The sequence below is a fragment of the Staurois parvus genome, unplaced genomic scaffold (genome assembly GCF_062004578.1).
Source record: "Staurois parvus isolate SC_StPar_1 unplaced genomic scaffold, SC_StPar_1.0 ptg000024l, whole genome shotgun sequence".
Classification (NCBI taxonomy): Eukaryota; Metazoa; Chordata; class Amphibia; order Anura; family Ranidae; genus Staurois; species Staurois parvus.
The window spans coordinates 1710021-1731401 of NW_028317820.1; the positions used below are offsets into that span (position 1 = coordinate 1710021).

Below are 21381 nucleotides of genomic sequence, written 5' to 3' on the forward strand. Positions count from 1 at the left end.
ACAGGAGAGGGTCCCCACAACCCCTCCCCTTGCATCAGGGCCCCCAAGTTTCCCCTCCTTAAATCAGGGTCCTTGGAGTCCCCCCTCAACATTAGGATCCAAACCCCCTCCCAATAAATCAGGATCCCCCTTTAAATCATGGTCTCCTGAGTCCCCCCACCTTATATGCATCAGAGTCCCTATAGCCCATCCCCTTATATCAGGGTCCCCCAGAGCCCCCTCCTTAAATTAGGTTTCCCAGAGTCCTCCCTCCAAAAGTCCCCTCCCCAATACATCAGGGTCAGTCCTTTACATCATGGTCTCCAGAGCCGACTCCCCACCTTACATCAGGGTCCCCTTAGGCATTTCCTTTACATCATGGTCCCCCAGAGCCCCCCTCCTTAAATCCAGGTCCCTATAGTCCCTACCACTTACATCAGGGTCCGTAGAGTCCCCACCAATACATCAGGGTCCACCTTTACATCATGGTCTCCACAGCCCCCCCACCCATATACCCTCCCCATATATCAGGGTCCCCCAGAGACCCAGATCCCCCTCCTTAAATAAGGGTCCTCATAGTTCCCCTCTTCCTTACATCAGGGTTCCTAGAGCCCATTCTCTTTAATTTGGTCCCCAAAAATGGACCCTTACCTCAGGGTCCATTCCATGCATTCCTCCAGGCAGCTACACGAGCTGGAAGAAGTCCTGTCCTTGCCGCCCTCCTCCTCCACTGAATGTCATGGCCTGGGGGTGGGGCAAGCACCTGATTGGTTGCTAGGACCGCTGATGTCCTAGCAACCAATCACATGCTTTCCCCGCCCCCACTAGAGCTGACAGTGACAACACAGGGCAGTGGCATGACAAGCCGCCCCACCGCCCGAACACAGCCGAGCCATGCCCCATCCAGCACACATGAGAATGCCGCCCCGTCCGAGTACAAACGAGTCTGCCTCCTCCTCCTGAACACAGCAGTGCCTGCTCGAGCACAGCCGAGCCATCCCCTGCCCGAGCACAGCCAAGCCGTCCCCCCTCCTAAGCACACACGAGAACGCCCCCCCTCCTGAGCACACATGAGAACGCCCCCCCGCCCGAGCACACACAAGCCCGCCCCCCTTCCCGAACACAGCCAAGCCCACATCCCCCTCCTGACCACAGCAGACCCCGTCCCCCGCCCGATCACACATAAGACGGCACTGGTCCCTTCTGCCTGGGGGCGATGCCGCCCCCTGAAAAATGCCGCCCTAGGCAGCTGCCTTGTTTGCCTCGCGGCAGATACGCCCCTGTCCAGCAGCAGGTTCTTGGCCCCAGTGGCAGAATCACGTTTATATATGTGACTTTGCACAGAAGATCTGCCCTGTAGCCGTAAATCTGCTATAGGGCAGCTGGCAAGTGGTTAAAATGGAACAAAACTCTCCTATCTTCTTCAGCCAAGGAAGCTGCCATCTTAGCCTCTCTTTGATCTGCAGCTGCCATGGTGCTGCACATGTGATTAGTTATAACACCAGCCATTTGATGGTTTGACAGTTTGGTTGAGAGCACAGACAAATGTAACAGTTAGCAATCCCAGCATGCCTGGAATATAACTGTTTCTTGAAACCGTTAAATCTATGGGTTTATTTCCGCTTTAAGCTTTGCTTGTGAGTTGGTGTAAATAGTTTTCGGTTCACAGTCTCAACTGCTTTAGTAAATTAGATTAAGTGTCTACCTCAATAAAACATTAACTTGACATTGACATTTTATGTATTTATGTGGACCCCCTACACACACACACATCTAAACAAAAACTTCCTAAATGCCTTTCAAGCTCCCAGCCTAGTCTATGTAATTACCTACAGTGGATAATTGAATCCAAAGCAACTGGCAATAATTCTAACAAGGAAGGGGCAACAACAAAAAGAAGGCAACTTAGTTTTATTTATATATGAGCAATGTCAAACTCCACTACAAAGAAATATATCATATATTACTGCAAAACTAAAGGGACTCTATTACTAAAACTAATATCTAAAATATTATGCGATCTGCAACAAAAACCCACTTGTATACTCACCTCTGCTGCTACCCACAGCACCATTCGATCTGCCAGCCCCTACCTCACTACTGTGTTTTGCAGTGATGAAGGGGCTGGTGGGAGGAACAAATGAATGCAGCAGAGGACCAGGAGGTCAACACTCTCCAAGTTTCTGAAGAGTTTGCAGCAGTCAATTTTTCTTCACTTCTGCAGAGATCGGTAATGCAAGCAGCAGCGGAAGTGAGTATCTCAGTCTTTTGTTGAAGAGGGCACATTTTTATACATTAATTTTGGAAACAGAGTCAATATTGAGAAACACAACATAGAGATTAGTGTAGATGGTAATGTTGTAAATATATGTAAAAAATACAGCTTGCCTGGTCAACCAAGTGCACGACCCCACATAAATATACACATGAAATACTGTATATATACAGTTGCAAGAAAAAGTATGTGAACCCCTTGGGATTATGTGGAGTTTTGCATGAATTGGGCATAAAATGTGCTCTGAACGTCATCTAAGTCACAACAATAGAAGAACACAGTCTGCTGAACATAATACTACACAAACATTAGATGTTGCCATGGTTTAATTGCACATAACATGTAAACATTCACAGTGCAGGGAGGAAAAAGTATGTGAACCTTTGGACTTAATAACTGGTTGACCCTCCTTTGGCAGCAATAACCTCAACCAAACGTTTCCTGTAGTTGCAGATCAGACCTGCACAATGATCTGGAGTAATTTTGGACCACTCCTCTTCACAAAACTGTTTCAGTGTAGCAATATTCTTGGGATGTCTGGTGTGATTCGCTCTCTTAAGGTCATGCAACAGCATTTCAATCGGGTTGAGGTCAGGACTCTGACTGGGCCACTCCAGAAGGCATATTCTGTACTGTTGCAGCCATTGTTTTGTTGAATTACTTGTATGCTTTGGGTCATTGTCCTGTTGCATCACCCATCCTCTGCAGAGCTTCAGTTGGCGGACAGATGGTCGTACGTTTTCCTGCAAAATGTCTTGATAAACTCTGGAATTCATTTTCCCATCAATGACAACAATCCGTCCAGGCCCTGAGGCAGCAAAGCAGCCCCAAACCGTGATGCTCCCTCCGCCATGTTTTACAGTGGGGATGAGGTTTTGATGTTGGTGTGCTGTGCCTTTTTTTTCTCCACACATAGTGTTGTGTGTTCTTCCCAAACAACTCAATCTTGGTTTCATCTGTCCACAGTATATTTTGCCAGTAGTGCTGTGGAACATCCAGGTGCTCTTTTGCAAACTTCAAACGTGCTGCAATATTCTTTTTGGACAGCAATAGCTTCCTCCGTGGTGTCCTCCCATGTACTCCATTCTTGTTTAATGTTTTCCTTATTGTAGATGTGTCAACAAAAATGTTAGCATGTGCCAGAGATTTCAGTAGGTCTTTAGCTGACACTCTGGGATTCTTCTTTTCATTATGGAGCATTCTGCGCTGTGCTCTTGCAGTCATTTTTACAGAACGACCACGCCTAGGGAGAGTAGCAACAGTGCTAAACTTTCTCCATTTGTAGACAGTCTGTCTTACCGTGGACACATGAACATCAAGACTTTTGGAGATACTTTTGTAACCCTTTCCAGCTTCATGCAAATCAACAATTCTTGATCATAGGTCTTCTGAGAGCTCTTTTCTGCTAGGCATGGTTCACATCAGACAGTGCTTCTTGAAACCAGTAAACCCAAAACAGGTGTGTTTAAGGGCAGCTTAAAGACAGCTGTCAGCAACACATCCAATATCATCACACTGATTGGAGTCAAGGTTGGCTCACTCCTGACTCCAGTTAGCTCTGGGAGAAGTCATTAAGCTAGGGCCTCATATACTTTTTCCTCCCTGCACTGTGAATGTTTACATGTTATGTGCAATTAAACCATTGCAACATCTAATGTTTGTGTAGTATTATGTTCAGCAGACTGTGTTCTTCTATTGTTGTGACATAGATGACGTTCAGAGCACATTTTATGCCCAATTCATGCAAAACTCCACGTAATCCCAAGGGGTTCACATACTTTTTCTTGCAACTGTATATATACAGTCAGGTCCATAAATATTGGGACATCGACACAATTCTAACTTTTGTGGCTCTATACACCACCACAATGGATTTGAAATGAAACGAACAAGATGTGCTTTAACTGCAGACTGTCAGCTTTAATTTGAGATGCTCTGCCAGGCCTCTACTGCAACTGTCTTCAGTTCCTGCTTGTTCTTGGGGCATTTTCCCTTCAGTTTTGTCTTCAGCAAGTGAAATGCATGCTCAATCGGATTCAGGTCAGGTGATTGACTTGGCCATTGCATAACATTCCACTTCTTTCCCTTAAAAAACTCTTTGGTTGCTTTTGCAGTATGCTTTGGGTCATTGTCCATCTGCACTGTGATGCGGCGTCCAATGAGTTCTGAAGCATTTGGCTGAATATGAGCAGATAATTTTGCCCGAAACACTTCAGAATTCATCCTGCTGCTTTTGTCAGCAGTCACATCATCAATAAATACAAGAGAACCAGTTCCATTGGCAGCCATACATGCCCACGCCATGACACTACCACCACCATGCTTCACTGATGAGGTGGTATGCTTAGGATCATGAGCAGTTCCTTTCCTTCTCCATACTCTTCTCTTCCCATGATCTTGGTCTCATCTGTCCATAGGATGTTGTTCCAGAACTGTGAAGGCTTTTTTAGATGTCTTTTGGCAAACTCTAAACTGGCCTTCCTGTTTTTGAAGCTCACCAATGGTTTCCATCTTGTGGTGAACCCACTGTATTCACTCTGGTAAAGTCTTCTCTTGATTGTTGACTTTGACACACATACACCTACCTCCCAGAGAGTGTTCTTGATCTGGCTAACTGTTGTGAAGGGTGTTTTCTTCACCAGGGAAAGAATTCTTCGGTCATCCACCACAGTTGTTTTCCGTGGTCTTCCGGGTCTTTTGGTGTTGCTGAGCTCACCGGTGCGTTCCTTCTTTTTAAGAATGTTCCAAACAGTTGTTTTGGCCACGCCTAATGTTTTTGCTATCTCTCTGATGGGTTTGTTTTTTTTTTTCAGCCTAATGATGGCTTGCTTCACTGATAGTGACAGCTCTTTGGATCTCATCTTGAGAGTTGACAGCAACAGATTCCAAATGCAAACAGCACACTTTAAATGAACTCTGGACCTTTTATCTGCTCATTGTAATTGGTATAATGAGGGAATAACACACACCTGGCCATGGAACAGCTGAGAAGCCAATTGCCCCATTACTTTTGGTCCCTTAACAAGTGGGAGGCACATATGCAAACTGTTGTAATTCCTACACCGTTCACCTGATTTGGGTGTAAATACCCTCAAATTAAAGCTGACAGTCTGCAGTTAAAGCACATCTTGTTTTTTCATTTCAAATCCATTGTGGTGGTGTATAGAGCCAAAAATGTTAGAATTGTGTCGATGTCCCAATATTCATGGACCTGACTGTATAATATATGCTTGTATACAGAAAACCCTACAGGTAATATCTACATTTTACTCAGGAAAATATTTTATATTATTATACCTCACTGCCTATATGTAAAGTGCAATCTCATTGTATTCTGGTTTTCTATTAAGAATCCAGCAATTACACTCACTGCCGCTTGGTGGTCTTAAATGGTATTACAGGGTTTCTTTTTTATCAGGGTATTTCTTATCTAACATGAACTGTATTTATGCTAAACTATATTTAATTCAGGGATTATAAAACTTCCTACCTCCAGCTGAAATTGTAATGTAGATATATGGTGCCTCAGTAATTGTTAGGGCCTGTTAATAAATGTCAGCTTAATTTACTAAAACTGGCAAGTGCAAATTTTGGTGCAGCTGTGCATAGTAACCAATCAGCTTCCAGCTTTTATTAATTGAAATGAATTAATTGAACAAGCTGAAATTAGAAGCTGATTGGCTGCCATGCACAGCTGCAACAGATTCTGAGTGCTCCAGTTTGACTAATTCTTCTCCTGTGCTTTCGTGAAACTTTAACACACCTTTTTCCAAAGTACATGAAGAGAGTGAACTGCTGGTCTGGTTCACACCAATGCATTTTTAAGTGCTTTTTGCAGAAATGCACTGCAGTCCATTTAATATGGTTTCATATGTGTCATTTCTATGCTTTTTGAGCTGCTGCGGTTTTATAAAGGGTCAGGGACTTTTTAAAATGCAAAACGTTGAGTTTTTGGTTCACTACTTTAAGAGAGACACTGCAGTAAACACATATAGCGCGTTTTTGATTCGATTTGCATTTTTAATCTGCCTAGCAACAGGATGGCCCCCGCAAAAAAACGCAAAACAAGTCACAAACACACGTGAAAAAAACGTAAAAAGCACTGCAAAACGGACAAAATGCAAACTGCATTGGTGTGAACCAGGCCTTACGGTTCTCACTGATATGAGTTTCTGTGCAATGTACTTAAAAATAATACTGTGTGCTGCAATTTAAGTGTAGTTTTCTGCAACTGTCCCACCATAGAAAAAATAATGCATGTACAGCTCTTCTTACATGAGCATGTCTTTTGTAAGTGCAATGGTATTATTGCATCCTTATACAATAGTCTGTAAAATATAAATGATGTGCTGGTGCTATTTGTTAACAAACATATGCAAGAATAATGCCATATCATGTCATGACATTTGATTACTGTAAATGTATGCATGAGCCAACGTCATTAAATCATTGCATTCATTAATGTGTTCATACATATATCTACATGTTATGTGTCCGTGTGCTTATTTCCTTATTAAGAATGTAGGTGTATTCTGCCAATATAGCACTACATACATTCCAAATACAAATATACAGAAACACAGAATACATTTAAACAAAAGTATAGCTAAAATCCACAGAGCAAAAGTCAGCCTAGGTCCTCTTGTATCACATGTAAAACCTTTATTATTATTTTCAGCCCTTGGGGAGCTATTTGTAATACATTTGGGTATAATTTACTTATTTAAAGGTCTAAAAAAAAAAATAGAGGAAGGGAATAGTTTGCAAGGAGAAACAAAAACAGTCCTTTAGTCCTATATTGAATATAATTTTAGCACACAACTGATGAATAATTGTGAGAGACAGTAATGGTGGGAACCCTGACCGTATGAGCCCAGGATTCAAAATCTCCTCCCACCCAATCAATTTCCTACAGCCTCATGTGCAGCCCCCGACATCACCTAAGGGCCACACATAAAAATTAGAGAATATTCAGTGTCAGAAACAGCAAACATGATACAAGTGATGGTCAGAGACTGCAGGCATGATACAAGTGATGGTCAGAGTCTGCAGACATGATACAAGTGATGGTCAGAGACTGCAGACTTGATAAAAGTGATGGTCAGAGACTGCAGACATTATACAAGTGATGGTCAGAGACTGCAGGCATGATACAAGAGATGGTCAGAGACTGCAGACATGATAAAAGTGATGGTCAGAGACTGCAGACATTATACAAGTGATGGTCAGAGACTGCAGGCATGATACAAGTGATGGTCAGAGACTGCAAACATGATACAAGTGATGGTCAGAGACTGCAAACATGATACAAGTGATGGTCAGAGACTGCAGACATGATACAGATGATGGTCAGAGACTGCAAACATGATACAAGTGATGGTCAGAGACTGCAGACATTATACAAGTGATGGTCAGAGACTGCAGACATTATACAAGTGATGGTCAGAGACTGCAGCCATGATACAAATGATGGTCAGAGACTGCAAACATGATACAAGTGATGGTCAGAGACTGCAGACATGATACAGGGCCCTCATATCCCTCTTGTATTGAACTGTATTGTTGCTGTATTGTCTCCCATTATATTGTAAAGTGCTGAGCAAACTATTGGCGCTATATAAATCCTATATAATAATAATAATGATACAAGTGATGGTCAGAGACTGCAGACATGCTGCAGGAGTCTGGCAGAGAAAATGAACACACTATGGGAGTTGTTGGAAACTGGGGACATGCTTCAGGAGACAGTCATAGACTAGGGACATATTACATGAGACTACTAGAAATCACTGCTATACCAGGGCAAAAGGAAAACACAGGGTAGCATCTGCAGGGGCCCCGAGGGCTGTGCACAAAATGCCAATGGGCCCCATGCCCTAGGATCCTATAGTAATGGCAAAGTTAAGCCCTATTATACAAGCAAACATTATCAAACTGGTCCAGATATGACAAATTTTAAAAAATCATTATGCACTCATCAAAATTTCCAGTTATATATGTTATTCTGTTCATGTAAAATTGCAGCACATAAAGTGGGACAATTGTCTGTTACAATGTGAAATAATCATGGAATAAGGCTTTTCTGTGTTCTGTTTTCATATAATCACTCTCATGAGCTCTGACTGATAGCCTTAAAGTGTTTGCTGGTAACCATCTTGGACAGTCAGCCATGTTCAGCATCCCAAATGTTTCATGTCATGTTACCAGAGCCTTCAGAACGGAGCAATCCTTTACTGACTGCTCAAATGCAAAGTGGATACTGAAAGGCATATTTAGAAAATAGTAAATGTAATATTCACCTAAAATTCACTGCAGGTAAATCAATCACTCTAAATTTAAAACACATGCACCTGCAGTGAATTTGTATTGAATGCCACATTCACTACTTTATAAATCAGGAGAGTCCTAAAACAAGCAACATTAAGGGATCTATCTATAGACACTCGCTGCACGAGTGTCAGAAGGGTTTGTGCAATCTGAATGAAATGTCACAATATGTTTCTAGGAGATTAATTCCTGTATCATCAGCTCCATCTGGTGGATAAAATGCGGTATAGTTTTCTGTAATACCTCAGTGTGAAAACTATAGGGGACACTAGATGGAGCTGATGCTACAGGAATTGATCTCTGAAAACAGGCAACATTATGTTCAGTTTACATGAATGCTTCTGGCATGAACGGTTTCTAAATTGACCCCAAGTCTACAAAGCTAATTACAAAACCATTTCTGTAAAGAAACTGTATAAAAAAGATTCCCAAGCTGTATACACATTATACTATGTTAATATGCATACTCATTAACATTTGATTCACTGTAAGATCGCTAGGTGTTCTGAATCATTTCAAGTTATACAAAGACAGAAATCACATGACCCTCGATCTGTTAAATAGGTAAGAACAACCACATCAAGCTTGTGTATGAGAGTGTAACTTTGGAGAGCACCTGTCACAGAAAGAACTGTACTCTATGGTAGACATGAGTGCCAACATGCAGGAGTAACTAGATACAAATTGGAATACCAAAAACAATATACAAGTGTAACTATAAGACTTCATGCACACTGGTTGTTTTAAAAACGTTGGTAGTGTTAGCTATATAAAGTGGCAATAAAAATGTGAGTTTTTCTGCGTATTTGCATTAGCCTTTTGCTGTGTTTGCGATTTTTAGCACAAAAGAAAAAATTTGGCTCACAAGACACAAGAAGAAAGCTGATTTGCCACGGTTTACTGCGTTTTACAGTGTTTACCAGCGTTAGAGCATTTTTACAGCTACAAAACCCCTCTTGAAACCAACTAGTTCTGGGGGGGGGGGTTTCCAGACAGAAAATGCTTCTGCCAAAAAAACGCTGATTAAAGCCTATGTGTGCATGGACACATAGGATGACATGCTGGGAAGTTTACTGGCTGTAGAAAAAAAAGCCAGAAGCCAAAAACCGCAGCTGTAAAAACATCCCGTGTGCATGAGGACTAAATATTGCTGCATCCACAATAGACAGAAATTGGCTCAGTGGTGAAATCTTTTTCAAGATATGTTCAGGAACACAAAATACATGAAGAAGAATGCATACATACGCACATACAGTATGATATGTATGGCTAATTGGTATCCCATTGCTGCCAGTCAAGCCAACATATGGTCTTCTACAAGATATAAATGTGAATATAATATATAATATAATATATATGTACAGCGCTGAACGAACTATTGGCGCTTTATAAATACTGTATAATAATAATATAATAATATAATGGGAATGTAATGAAAGAAAAACCTATTTTCTCGATACGACTTACTATTAATAATACTAATGCCTAAATATATTTCACACAAATCACATTAGTCCTCATGAGTGAAGTGTGTGACTAAAGAACAGTCTGTTTTCCTTTCCCAGTGACCAATCAGTGTCTTCCTTACATGTTAAAAAATCTTGCTCAAGCAACAGGGAGGGTAGAAGTTGATTGGCTGATTGCTTGAAGGAAAAGACAGTTCTATAATAAGGGACCTCCTATATGAGGCCCATACATCATATAGCATGATAGAGGAATGTTGTGAGACAGGAAGAAACAACACCTAGCACTGCTGACCACACTCTGCTTTCTTCATTCTTTTCTACAATTTCTTCCACATAATTCCAATGCATTCTTTATTTCACCATCTCCAATTTCTGACCATCATTTCACTGTGTCCTGCTCTGTCCTTTTTTTTGCTCTTTACCACCATGGTTGCAAAGTATGTATTTCCAATAACCTGTTTTAGTCTGATGCTCAGGGGTTGATTTACTAAAACTGAAGAGTGCAAAATTGGGTGCAGCTCTACATGGTAGCCAATCAGTTTCTAACTTCAGCTTGTTCAATTAAGCTTTGACAATAAAACCTGGAAGCTGATTGGTTTCTATACAGAGCTGCTCCAGATTTTGCACTCTCCAGTTTTAGTAAATCAACCCCTCAGTGTTTATTCCATTATAAACTGTGCCAGTCTCATTAGATACTAAACCATGAAGGATAACTGTAATTCAGTAAACATATCCTTTAAAGCAGTAGTAAAGTCCATTCTTTTATCTACAGGTTAGTTTATAATAAAGCTTCCCTGTAGGTATAATGAATATCTCCTAAATGTGCGCCCTTTAGAAGGTATTCCAGCTAGCAGCAGAGGGTGACGTCACTGGCGTATGCACTTTCAAGGAACGACATACCCGTGCCGTTTCTTCAGAGCTCTGTGCTGTGTCCAGGGCTCCCGCACGCATGCGCAGGAGTGAAATTTTCACGGCTCAGCCAATCAAACAGCCGGAGCCTATGATCCCGAAAGACTGTGTGAAGATGAAATGCTCTGCTGGAGGGATCCGTTCTAAAGGTAAGTCTGACATAATGTGCATACGAGCACATTATGGCTTAAACCTGCAGGAGGGACCCTTTTATTTCTCTTGTTAACTTTACTACCATGCCTCCAGCAACCCCTTCCCCCCTTACTCGTGCTTATATTTACCTGTACCCACTCATCCAAGATCTTCTCTATGTAGCCCATTGAACGACACAACCTCATCTTAGAAAGCCCCCCAATTAGGCTTCTCTTCTTTTTGTGTGAATTTGTATTCAGAAAGGCTGGCCACCTTTAGGATGAACAATACACAGCCTTTCCATAACAAATGGATATTCTTCCACATATGCATCGAAGAAGCAGAGAACCCAGCTGGGAGACTTTTAGTGAACAAATTGAGCCGTGAGATGTGCTGAATCATCAGTACATTGCCCCCTAGCACAGCCCACAATGGACAGCTTTCCATTCTTGTCTGAAAGAAACCTCAGTGAGGATATCCAAGGAGTGTGGCAGGCAACTGTAAGACCTAGGGAAGTTTCATCCCATGGAAAGACTGTCCACTCTTGGGATGAATAGGAATGAATGGAGATTCTCCCCCCAAAAAAGCAGAGCCCAGTGGGAAGATATTTAGAGAAGACACTGATCAGCACCCAGTAAAGATCTCCTAAGAGTAGGGACAGCAAGTACAGGACTTGGGGGGGAGAGGATAACTTTACTGATCCTTTATTGAGTGGATATGATCCTGTGTACATTATTGAAAAGTATTGAATTGGCACAAATAGCGATTTTTGCCCCAGGGCAATGTGCAGTCATTCATCCAATAAACATGTGCTCTTTTAATTCTTGGAAAAACTTCATAGTATTAAGAGTGAGGGTTCCCCATACATTCATTTGCCAATAGTAAGTGCCAGTAGCAGATGACCTCACAAGGCTTTAGAGAAAACAAGTGCCACTATAATTATCCTGCAATTGAACATGAGTTGCTGCCTCTTCAGCTGTAATGAGACTGTGTACTTCATGTAAACACATAAAAGAGGTGTCTGCAGTGACATGAAGAGTTACTGCCTTCACCACAAGTATCCTCCCTTTCTCTGCATTCAGACCATTGTGATTATCACTGCTGTTATCTCTCCAAAGCAAAGTATTATTTAGGATAATTGCTTTAAATGTACTGGTATCAGCTTGCATGGAACTTTTAAGAGCTTGTTTAGTTTACATGTGCTTCAAAATGTGGCATTGGACAAGCTTTTTTAAAGCACTCTGAATGCCAATCAAAGTCCCTGTCACTAAATCAAATGGTTACCTTACTATCTTGTTCACACGTTGTGTTTGCTTTGTTTTGCTTCAAAAGTTATACCCCATGTTGCTTTCTTGGGGCTTCAAAGCATCTTCAAAGGCTCCATAGATGTCTATGACAAAGTTCACTTACAGCACCTGCAGCTTTTGAGAGGTTTTCATTCAGCTTTAGCTTGACTTTGTTTGAAGGTATTGCAGGTATGAGATATCTCAGAATGCACTGGGAAACCAACAAGCGAACCGAAAATACATCATCAGCAGTCATTTCCTGTTCATGTGTATATATTCTGGAAGTGTCTGGTTCAGACATCACATCTGGTGTGCAGCATGAAGCTGCAGGAAGGTGAGTGGGGTCCGGAATGGAGTGGAGCAACTAGCAGTTGTCATATGTGGAGTGGGAATGCTGTAGCAGAAGGTGAGCGGGGACCAGAGAGAATGAACTGAGTGGCAGAGGATCAGCAGAGCTGGGGTACAGAGCAGAAGAAACTAGCAGATGTAACATGTGGTGCACACCGTGGGAGCAATATAGTGGGAGGTGAGCGGGGACTAGAGGGAGAGGAGGATCAGAAAACCAGAGGATCAGAAGAGCTGGAGGTTACTGTTGAGTGGGGGATCAGCAGAGCCGTGGGTACTACTGAGCAGGGGATCTGCTGAACGAGGGTACTAATAAGCTGGGGATCTGCTGAAAGAGTGTACCAATGATATGGGGATCTGCCAAACAGGGGTACTAATGAGCTGGGGATCTGCTGAGTGGGGGTACTACTGAGCTGGGGTTCCACTGGGCCCCTTTAAAACAAATCAAAAATCAACACACTCACAGGGCATTTTTGCAGAGTTTCATTAAAGTTTCAAAAAAAGCATCACTGAAGCATCAAAAACACATTAAAAAAGCATGTTAAAGCGGTATGTGTTAAAGTCAAGCAAGTGTAAATGAGCCCTTAGTCACTTTTATTTTTTCTCATAAAGCCTAAAGAACAATTTCCAGGTAGTCACTGTTTTGGTATTCAAGCAGTCGTGGCTGTTGCAGATGTCTAAATACAACAGCCAGTAGCAGGGACTCCTAAACAGCAAGGATGAAGAAATCTGATAGATATATCCCATTCAGCTGAATGAGAGAAGTATATGCCTGTATGGGCTAGTCTTAAAGTGATACTAAAGGCTATGATTTTTTTAAAACAAAAAAATAAGTAATACTTAAATGCTCTGTGCTACAATACTGCACAGAAAGGTCGCTTTCCTTCTCTTTCCAGCACTGTCAGCTTCTCCCCCCTCCAGGTGCCTCCTGTAGCAAATCGGGTGGTAAGGAGGCACCTATCCATGCTTGATCCTGAATGGGGCTGTGTGCGACCACAGACACACACACAGCGTGAGTAATTGTGGCTATGGCTCTGCTGCCCTCAGTTTCTCCTGTGAAAGCAGGAAGTGAGGGGAGTGATGTTGAAACTGGAGTGGTAACATGGAGCAAAGTAGGTGTTTAAGGAAAGGGGGGAGGGGGGGGGCAGGTAGTGGGTAATATTTACCTTAATAGCAGAATGCAACTTTAAGCTGTCTATGCACCATAAGAATTTCATTTGAATGACGGAAATGTAAAACCTCAGCAGAGCATTCCAAAGTACCATTATGAACTCAACAAATTTCTATGAAAACCCCAAAAATGTTTGTTCAATTGCCACGCCAATGTTTCAAACTATATTTTCAATTTGAGGATGCACATACACATTACATTTCATTCAGGAAAAATAGTATGATTTTTCTTGAATAAAAACCACATTCACAGTAAGTATTTAATTAATTCGTAAAACATTTTTCATCCTTCTTCAATTTTCCTCGTCTCTATGGCCAAAAACAATTGTCGACTTGACCCCATTGACTATTAGAACATTGAAAGAGCATTCCCGAAAAAACTTTTTCGAACAAATTTCTACTGGTATATGGCCAATTTTACTCTTATTTGAAGGTTTCATTCAGATTTGATCTGTTGTGAATGTAAAACACAAATTTCTCCACATTGCCTATAGAGAGGTGAATGAGGGCTTGTTTAAAAAGTGTTTTCACTGTCTGTTCAGAATATGTAAATAACGGAGCTACGATGATCATGGAATCTGTCTTGACCAGCCTCTCTACTGCTCTTCGCTACTGGTTAAAAATTATTTCATTACATTGAAGAGCCAAAAATGAGACACTGGAGGTAGGAAAGGATGGGCCAGTACATAACAACTTGGTTCTCATTTGCATATAAATTATCCCAGGCTATATAGCTTAGTGGCTCCATTCATGGCTCCAGTAAACCATGACTGGGGTCTCCAACCTCATGGCTCCAGAATCAATTGAAATAGTTACTCCCTTGAATAAAACCAGAGGTTATTCATTAAGTTCAGATATGACAAAATGAAAAATGAAATTAATCATTTGTCTTAGTTTCTCATTTGTATTCCATTTATGATGCTCATTTTAACACTAAACCACACAAAACAGGAAAAGCTGTCAGCTGAGATGGGAAATTAAACATGGAATTAAGTGGGTTGCAATAGGCAAGAGGTCTATTTTGCTGTGTTCTGGTTTCATAATCATCCCCTTCAGCTTTGGTTGCTTTGAAGCTTTTGCTGAATCAGCTTATAAAAATGCCATGTTACCTTGGCCTCCCCTCCTCCTTGCTACTAGTCAGCGAAGCCTTCTATGACAGTGATGGGAAAATAGTGAGGCACTGCAGGCAGGACAGGCCAGTGCTTATGGCTATAATAATTTGGACCTTGTTTTCATAAGATAGTACTCCAGGCTTTGGAACTCCCACAGCACCCACATTGGTATCATGACTGGTTCTCTTTACATATACATATGTCAGTTCCATGGGCTAGGACATAAAGTCTTGTACACATACGATAAGAATATCGGAGAAATGATTGTCTGTTTTTTTGCATGCTAGTTTCATATCGAAAATGAAGAGGTTACTAAAGTTCCAAAAATTGTCATATGACAGAATTTAACTTCAGAAGTGATGTAATGTATTGTATTGTAATGTATTCTTTTATTTCTGAGCATGCGCGGTCTTGGTCACTCGACTTTTTACAGACGAATATTGTGTTGATTAAACAGAAATAGTTTGTTCTGGAATTGTACGAGAAAAATTTTTGTGCTTGTCCCTTCAGATAATTTAACATGAACCATCATGATCGGTTCTCTAAAGCTGTGTACTAACAATCACATTATCGGACAATCGTTTCAAAAGGTTTTCCCCCGATTTTCTCATCGTGTGTACTAGGCTTTAGGCTGTTTGAATGCTTGTTTCATCACCTACCCACAGAAAACCAGACGAAAGAGTAAAGATGGCATTAGTAGTCTGGGAACAGGATACATGTCATGCAAAAGGACATTTTTTACAATCCTATAGATAAAAGCTCTTTAGACTAGAAACTGTTCAGCATACGATTAACTAAAGAGGTTTTGCAGGACATGATGACCCTTTAAACTGTTCAAATGTTCCTGAGAAAAAAAAAGATCCAAACTTTCTATTACAATTAAGCAGCCAAACAAGTCCTCTGTGGAAATATCAACACTACTAACAAGAACTTTGTTAGACAATTATTATCCCTGCATAGCTGAGTTATCAAACAATATGCACAAATTGGTTGCAAATATTGGGCCACTTGGATCAAGGAATAATGAAGGTGACACTATTTGTATTTTACACAGACAACACTAAATTCTTACTTACCTTTCAGAGACCCATACTGAGACCTGAAAGAGTTTTCTGTAGAAGGTTTTAATTTTTGTTTTTTGTCATTCCCTTTATTTTCAGAACCAAAGAAGAACAGCTGGTGCCGGACTTACCGGGACTGGGGTTTTCGGGCATTTGATGAGTCTGTGATCTCTGAGATGTGAGAGTGATTTGTGGCTCCTTTGGCTTCCAGTTCAATCAAGCACTTCACCACTTTCTAGTCTACTTCTGGTCCTCAGCCCAGAGCTCCAAGAGGTGGCAACACAATATAAATAAACTGTTTCTCAGCACTTTGGTCCAAAGGATATCCTTTTGGCCAGCTGGTTTAAAACTTAAAAGCCTAAGGGACACATACAAAAGCACAAATGGTGGGCTGAGTGAAATCTGTCACCATTGCGTCTTTCTGTGTTACCAAATACGATCATCGATATGAAGTTACTGACTTTCCTGTCACAGCATAATAATATTAAATGTACACACACGTTGGAGAATTCAAACCATTCAAAAAACATCTACTGATTGCAAGGCAGAAATCTTGCACAAACAACCAGAGGGGAGCTGACTTTGACTCCGAGGAAGCCTGTACAGTCTCCATTCGTAATGTGAAAGATATTTTGGTCTTGTCCTGCTGCAATACAGTATGTGCCAATACTCTGGCTATTGTGGGTATTTAACGTGTCTTTGGAACTTCGGTTAAACAAAACGTGTGAACATGCTCAATAAAACGCTCTAAACCTCTAGTCTCTCCAAATGAGATTTAGTGTAAAGGTAGCTAAGCTGTTGCTATGGTAAATATGCTGTACATATACTTCTGGTGCCAAGGATTTTATTGTCAAATGAAGATTGTTGTATACATAAGTGATTCAATATATGCAGTATAGAGTATAAAGCACCGCACATCATACATAGGGTATATTCACACATAGAGACAACTGTCCAGACATGACCTCAGGTTCACATACATGTTGATCACTATTATGTGCCAACGAAGAAATAGCCAAGATCTTAAGTCTTTACAGACAACTTCACACATATGAAACAACATTTGTTATTTCTGTCGTTGGTCGCATGACATTATCTCGTAAGCCTGATGTTATCTGTGCATATGGTAAAGAATGAGAGGAAAGGGGAAAAAAGTTCCCCATAGAATAGTATGAGTGAGTTCGCTATGCACTCAGATATGAATGGAGAGTAATGCAGTGGGAGAAAAAAAGAGGGAAGGAATTAGGAAAATAGTGTAGAGAATACTAGCAGAAGCTAATCAATGAGAAAAGAAAAACCCTCAGAAGGGATAAAGCAATAGACAGAAGGTCAGTAAGCACAGAAGAAAATAAAAGAGAGAGAAGAGAAAAAAGGGCAGAAAAGAAGAAAGGGTAGCCACGGAGGTCACTTACACGGGACACATTTACAAATGATGCTAGGAAAAGAGAGCATTCCCATGTGTTCAAAGTTGCATGAGGCGAGGGGTGTGTTGTGAGAGAGGGGAATAATTAAGACGTGGCTGCCAGACTGAAAGAAAATTGTCATGGGTGTCCTCCAGGATAGAAGTCAATTTTTTGTTAACAAATGTGTCTAGAATCCTAGACTTTACCTCCTCAAAATTAAGAAATGGAGATTTCCACACAGGTGATCATTTGTTTGGTAGCTAAAAAATATAATTAGAATGTAACCACACCAGGAGATGTCTCTCATAGGACAGCAGTTACTGTATACTTCCTAACAGGTTCTAATATCCACTCAGAACTTTTGGATTCTGATAAAGTAAAGCTAATCTGCAGCTTGGCCCAAAAGAACAAATGAATGTCAAACACTAACCTGTGAGGCTGCTGGATATGAAGTAAAGTTTATTAAAAGGTGACAATCAGCTTTAATCTAAAGCAAATTTTTATTTTTTTATTTTAATTTATGTCAAGGAAGAATAAAAAAACAAAAACAAATGCAATGCATGCACCTTTCCCTATGTTTGGATAGGAAGGGTGATATTGACAGCAATGACTGAGGTATCATTTTCTGCCAGTGAATCCGAAGCCGGTAAAAGTAATCTGAGCTGGAATAGTTTTACAGGTGGTGGAAGAGGGTGTTCCCGAGCCTGGTAAGGATGTGACTGGCGGCATCTAGCTCCGGGCACACAGTGAGAGGAACTTATGTGTTTATTGGCTAATTATCAGCTGCATTCGAGGCCAGATGTGGGGGGAGAGATCTCCATAAAGAAGACCTGTCATGTCCCATGCTGTCACAAGGGATGTTGTTCATCTAAAGTTGATTAAAAAAAATAAAAATTAAAGCGATAGTGTAAAATGGTTTTAATAAATAACAGAACACAAGAAAAAAAACAGAAATCGTGCCGTCCATGTGAGATATCGCCGCAAACATGACAGTGAGAGTAATAATTGTAGCTCCAGACCTCCTGTGTAACTCTAAACTGGTGACCTGTAAAGGCTTTTTAATGTGTAGCCTAAGGAAATTTTTAGGTACCGTAGTTTGGCGCTGTTCCATGGGCAGGTGCAATTTTAAAGCGTGACATGTTAGGTATCTATTTACTCTTCATAGCATAATCTTTTGGAATTTACAAAAACATTGAGTATTATACTGTTTTTCTGCATTAAAATTCATTAAAGTGTATTTGTTCCCAAAAAATTGTGCTTAAAAAACAGCTGCACAAATATCATGTGACATAAAATAGGCACACCCACCATTTTATTCTCAAGGACCTCTGCTTAAAAAATACATAATGTTTAGGGGCTCTAAGTAGTTTTCTAGCAAAAACTATGTTTTATACATACAGTATAGGAGAGAAATGTAAGAATTGGCCTGGACTGGAAATGGTTAAAAGTGCTGCAGGTGCACAAAAAATAACAGGTGACCCTGTCAGAAATTGCCTTTCCACGCACATGAACTTTAATGGCCTTCCAGTCTTAGTCCATAGGGTTCAATATTGAGTTGGCCCCGCCCTTTGCAGGTATAACAGCTTCAATTCTTCTGGGAAGGCCGTCCACAAGGTTTAGGAGGGTGTCTATGGGAAGGTTTGACCATTCTTCCAGAAGCACATTTGTGAGGTCAGGCACTGATGTCAGACAGGAAGACCTGGCTCGCAGTCTCCGCTTTAATTCATCCCAATGGTGTTCTATCGAGTTGAGGTCAGGACTCTGTGCAGGCCAGTCATGTTCCTCCACGCCAAACTGGCTCCTCCATGTCTTTATGGACCTTGCTTTGTGCACTGGTGCGCAGTCATGTTGGAACAGGAAGGGGCCACCCCCAAACTCTTCCCACAAAGTTGGGCGCTGACGCCTTAAGAGTTCCCTTCACTGGAACTAGGGGGCCAGGCCCAACCCCTGAAAAAAGACCCCACACTATAATCCCCCCTCCATCAAACTTTACACTTTGCACAATGCAGTCAGGCAAGTATCGTTCTCCTGACAAGCGCCAAACACAGACACGTCCATCAGATTTTTAGACAGAGAAACGTGATTCATCACTCCAGAGAACACGTCTCCACTGTTCTAGAGTCCAGTGGCGGCATGCTTTACACCACGGCATCCGACGCTTTGCATTGCACTTGGTGATGCAGCTGCTTGGCCATGGAAACCCATTCCATGAAGCTCTCTATGCACTGTTGTTGTGCTAATCTGAAGGCCACACCAAGTTTGGAGGTCTTTAGCTATTGAGTCTGCAGACAAATGGGGACCTCTGCGCACTGTGCGCTTCAGCATGCGCTGACCCCGTTCTGTCATTTTTATGTGGCCTACCAGTTGGTGGCTGAGTTGCTGTTGTTCCCAGTTGCTTCCGCTTTGTTATAATACCACTAACAGTTGGCCATGGAATATTTAGTAGCCAGGAAATGTCACGGATGGACTTATTGCACACTAAAAACGCTACTAAAAACGCTACTACCAGTGTTTTTTGAGCTTAAAAAAAAACACTAGTGTGCATGGAGCCTCACACTGACACTGTGGCACGTACAGCGTGAATGGGCTGTTTGTTTCTAAAGCTGAAGCTGTTTGCAGGCAGCCTATGTTACTCTATGGAGATGCATGGACTATATGGACAAAACCACTCATGTTATCTTTACAGGTGTACAGGGAAAGGTGAGCATTCCTTACCCCTTTACAACCACCCAACGGCTTAACGCCCACATGTCGCACATATATGTAACTGGATAGTGGTTGTTTATCAGCTGGGGATGTGCTCACTGCATGCTCTCACCACAAAGACTGAGCTGTCACAGACAGCTCTTGGTCCAGGCTACAGATCAATAGCCAGTGAGACTGGCTTCCGATCATGTGACTACATGATTGCTGCTCCTTCCTTCCCCTGGGCATTCCAAATTGTTTAAAGTAATGCCTCAGCGGGTGAGAAGGGATAATGCACACTGTTGGCAGTCAGGGGCCGCTCACCTGACCCTGCACAGCTGTCAAATTAGGACGTACCTGCACACAGCTCCAGTCACATTAATAAATGGCCAAGTCACACTATACAGGCCACAGCACCCATGTGCATGAAGCCTTAGAGCGGGGGTCAGCAACTAGTAGATTGCAGCTAGAAGACTGTAGATCGTGGTCTGGGCTTGCTGACATGCCATCCCTGAGCATCAAACAGAGTGCAATGCAGAGGGACTACTTATAAAGTTGGATCTGTAGTAGAGAGCAAGAGCTGCATAAGCCAATGCCTCCTCTGTAGTGCCGGCTCCTGTTCCATGTGCAGTGATACCAACTGCACTCCACAACTTATCCCGGCTAGCGGTCTAAGGAATGGTGCCGGCAGCAGGAAAGGAGAGATCTTCAGGTCAGCATGAAACAATACACTGGGCATAATAGCATAGGGCTGCTTTCACACTAATGTGCTGAGGTTTACCCACACCGCGGGTGCTGTGCAGTATACCTGCAGCTCACCACCTGATTTAAACCCATGATTTTCATGCAATGCGCATGATTGTGACACGTTAGTGCAGCAATTAAAGGTTTAAATCAGGAGCCGGTGATCTTTGACTTCTTCCATGTTGTTTAGGTAGATCTCCACCTCTATAAGGTTGCCTACCCCTGCTTTAGAGTATTGCCTTGACACATTTTTCGCAGAGATGCACTTGTACCACTAGAGGTCAGCCCGATGCAGTTTTGCAGTCCAACTCCTGAATTGCAGATTTTTGCCTATTTTCTTTGCAGTATTTCTCCTTTCAATTCAGGCTTTATAAAAGAGAAGAGAGGATATAAATACTCAAACATGGATAAAAAAGCTAAAAAGTAACATATGCCATTTCCCTACATATGTATTCAGATATCCGTTGGCATTCATTTTTATGAAGGG

At 41.7% G+C, this 21381-nt stretch overlaps 1 long non-coding RNA gene and 1 gene segment (V, D, J or C); one reads left to right on the plus strand and one right to left on the minus strand.

Annotated features, from left to right (window-relative positions):
* The window catches only part of LOC149472064 (tyrosine-protein phosphatase non-receptor type substrate 1-like), a 49222-nt gene extending 32402 nt beyond the window's left edge, over positions 1–16820 (plus strand). Inside the window, 1 exon segment of the C gene segment in view lies at positions 16162–16820. Within this exon segment, the coding sequence occupies positions 16162–16244 (83 nt within the window).
* Positions 16821–17898: 1078 nt separating this feature from the next.
* Positions 17899–21321, minus strand: LOC149472065 (uncharacterized). Its single transcript, XR_016315432.1, has 2 exons — positions 21115–21321; positions 17899–18333 (listed from the first exon to the last, which is right to left on the minus strand). It is a non-coding gene; the product is annotated as an uncharacterized LOC149472065 (long non-coding RNA).
* Between the last annotated feature and the right edge of the window lie 60 nt (positions 21322–21381).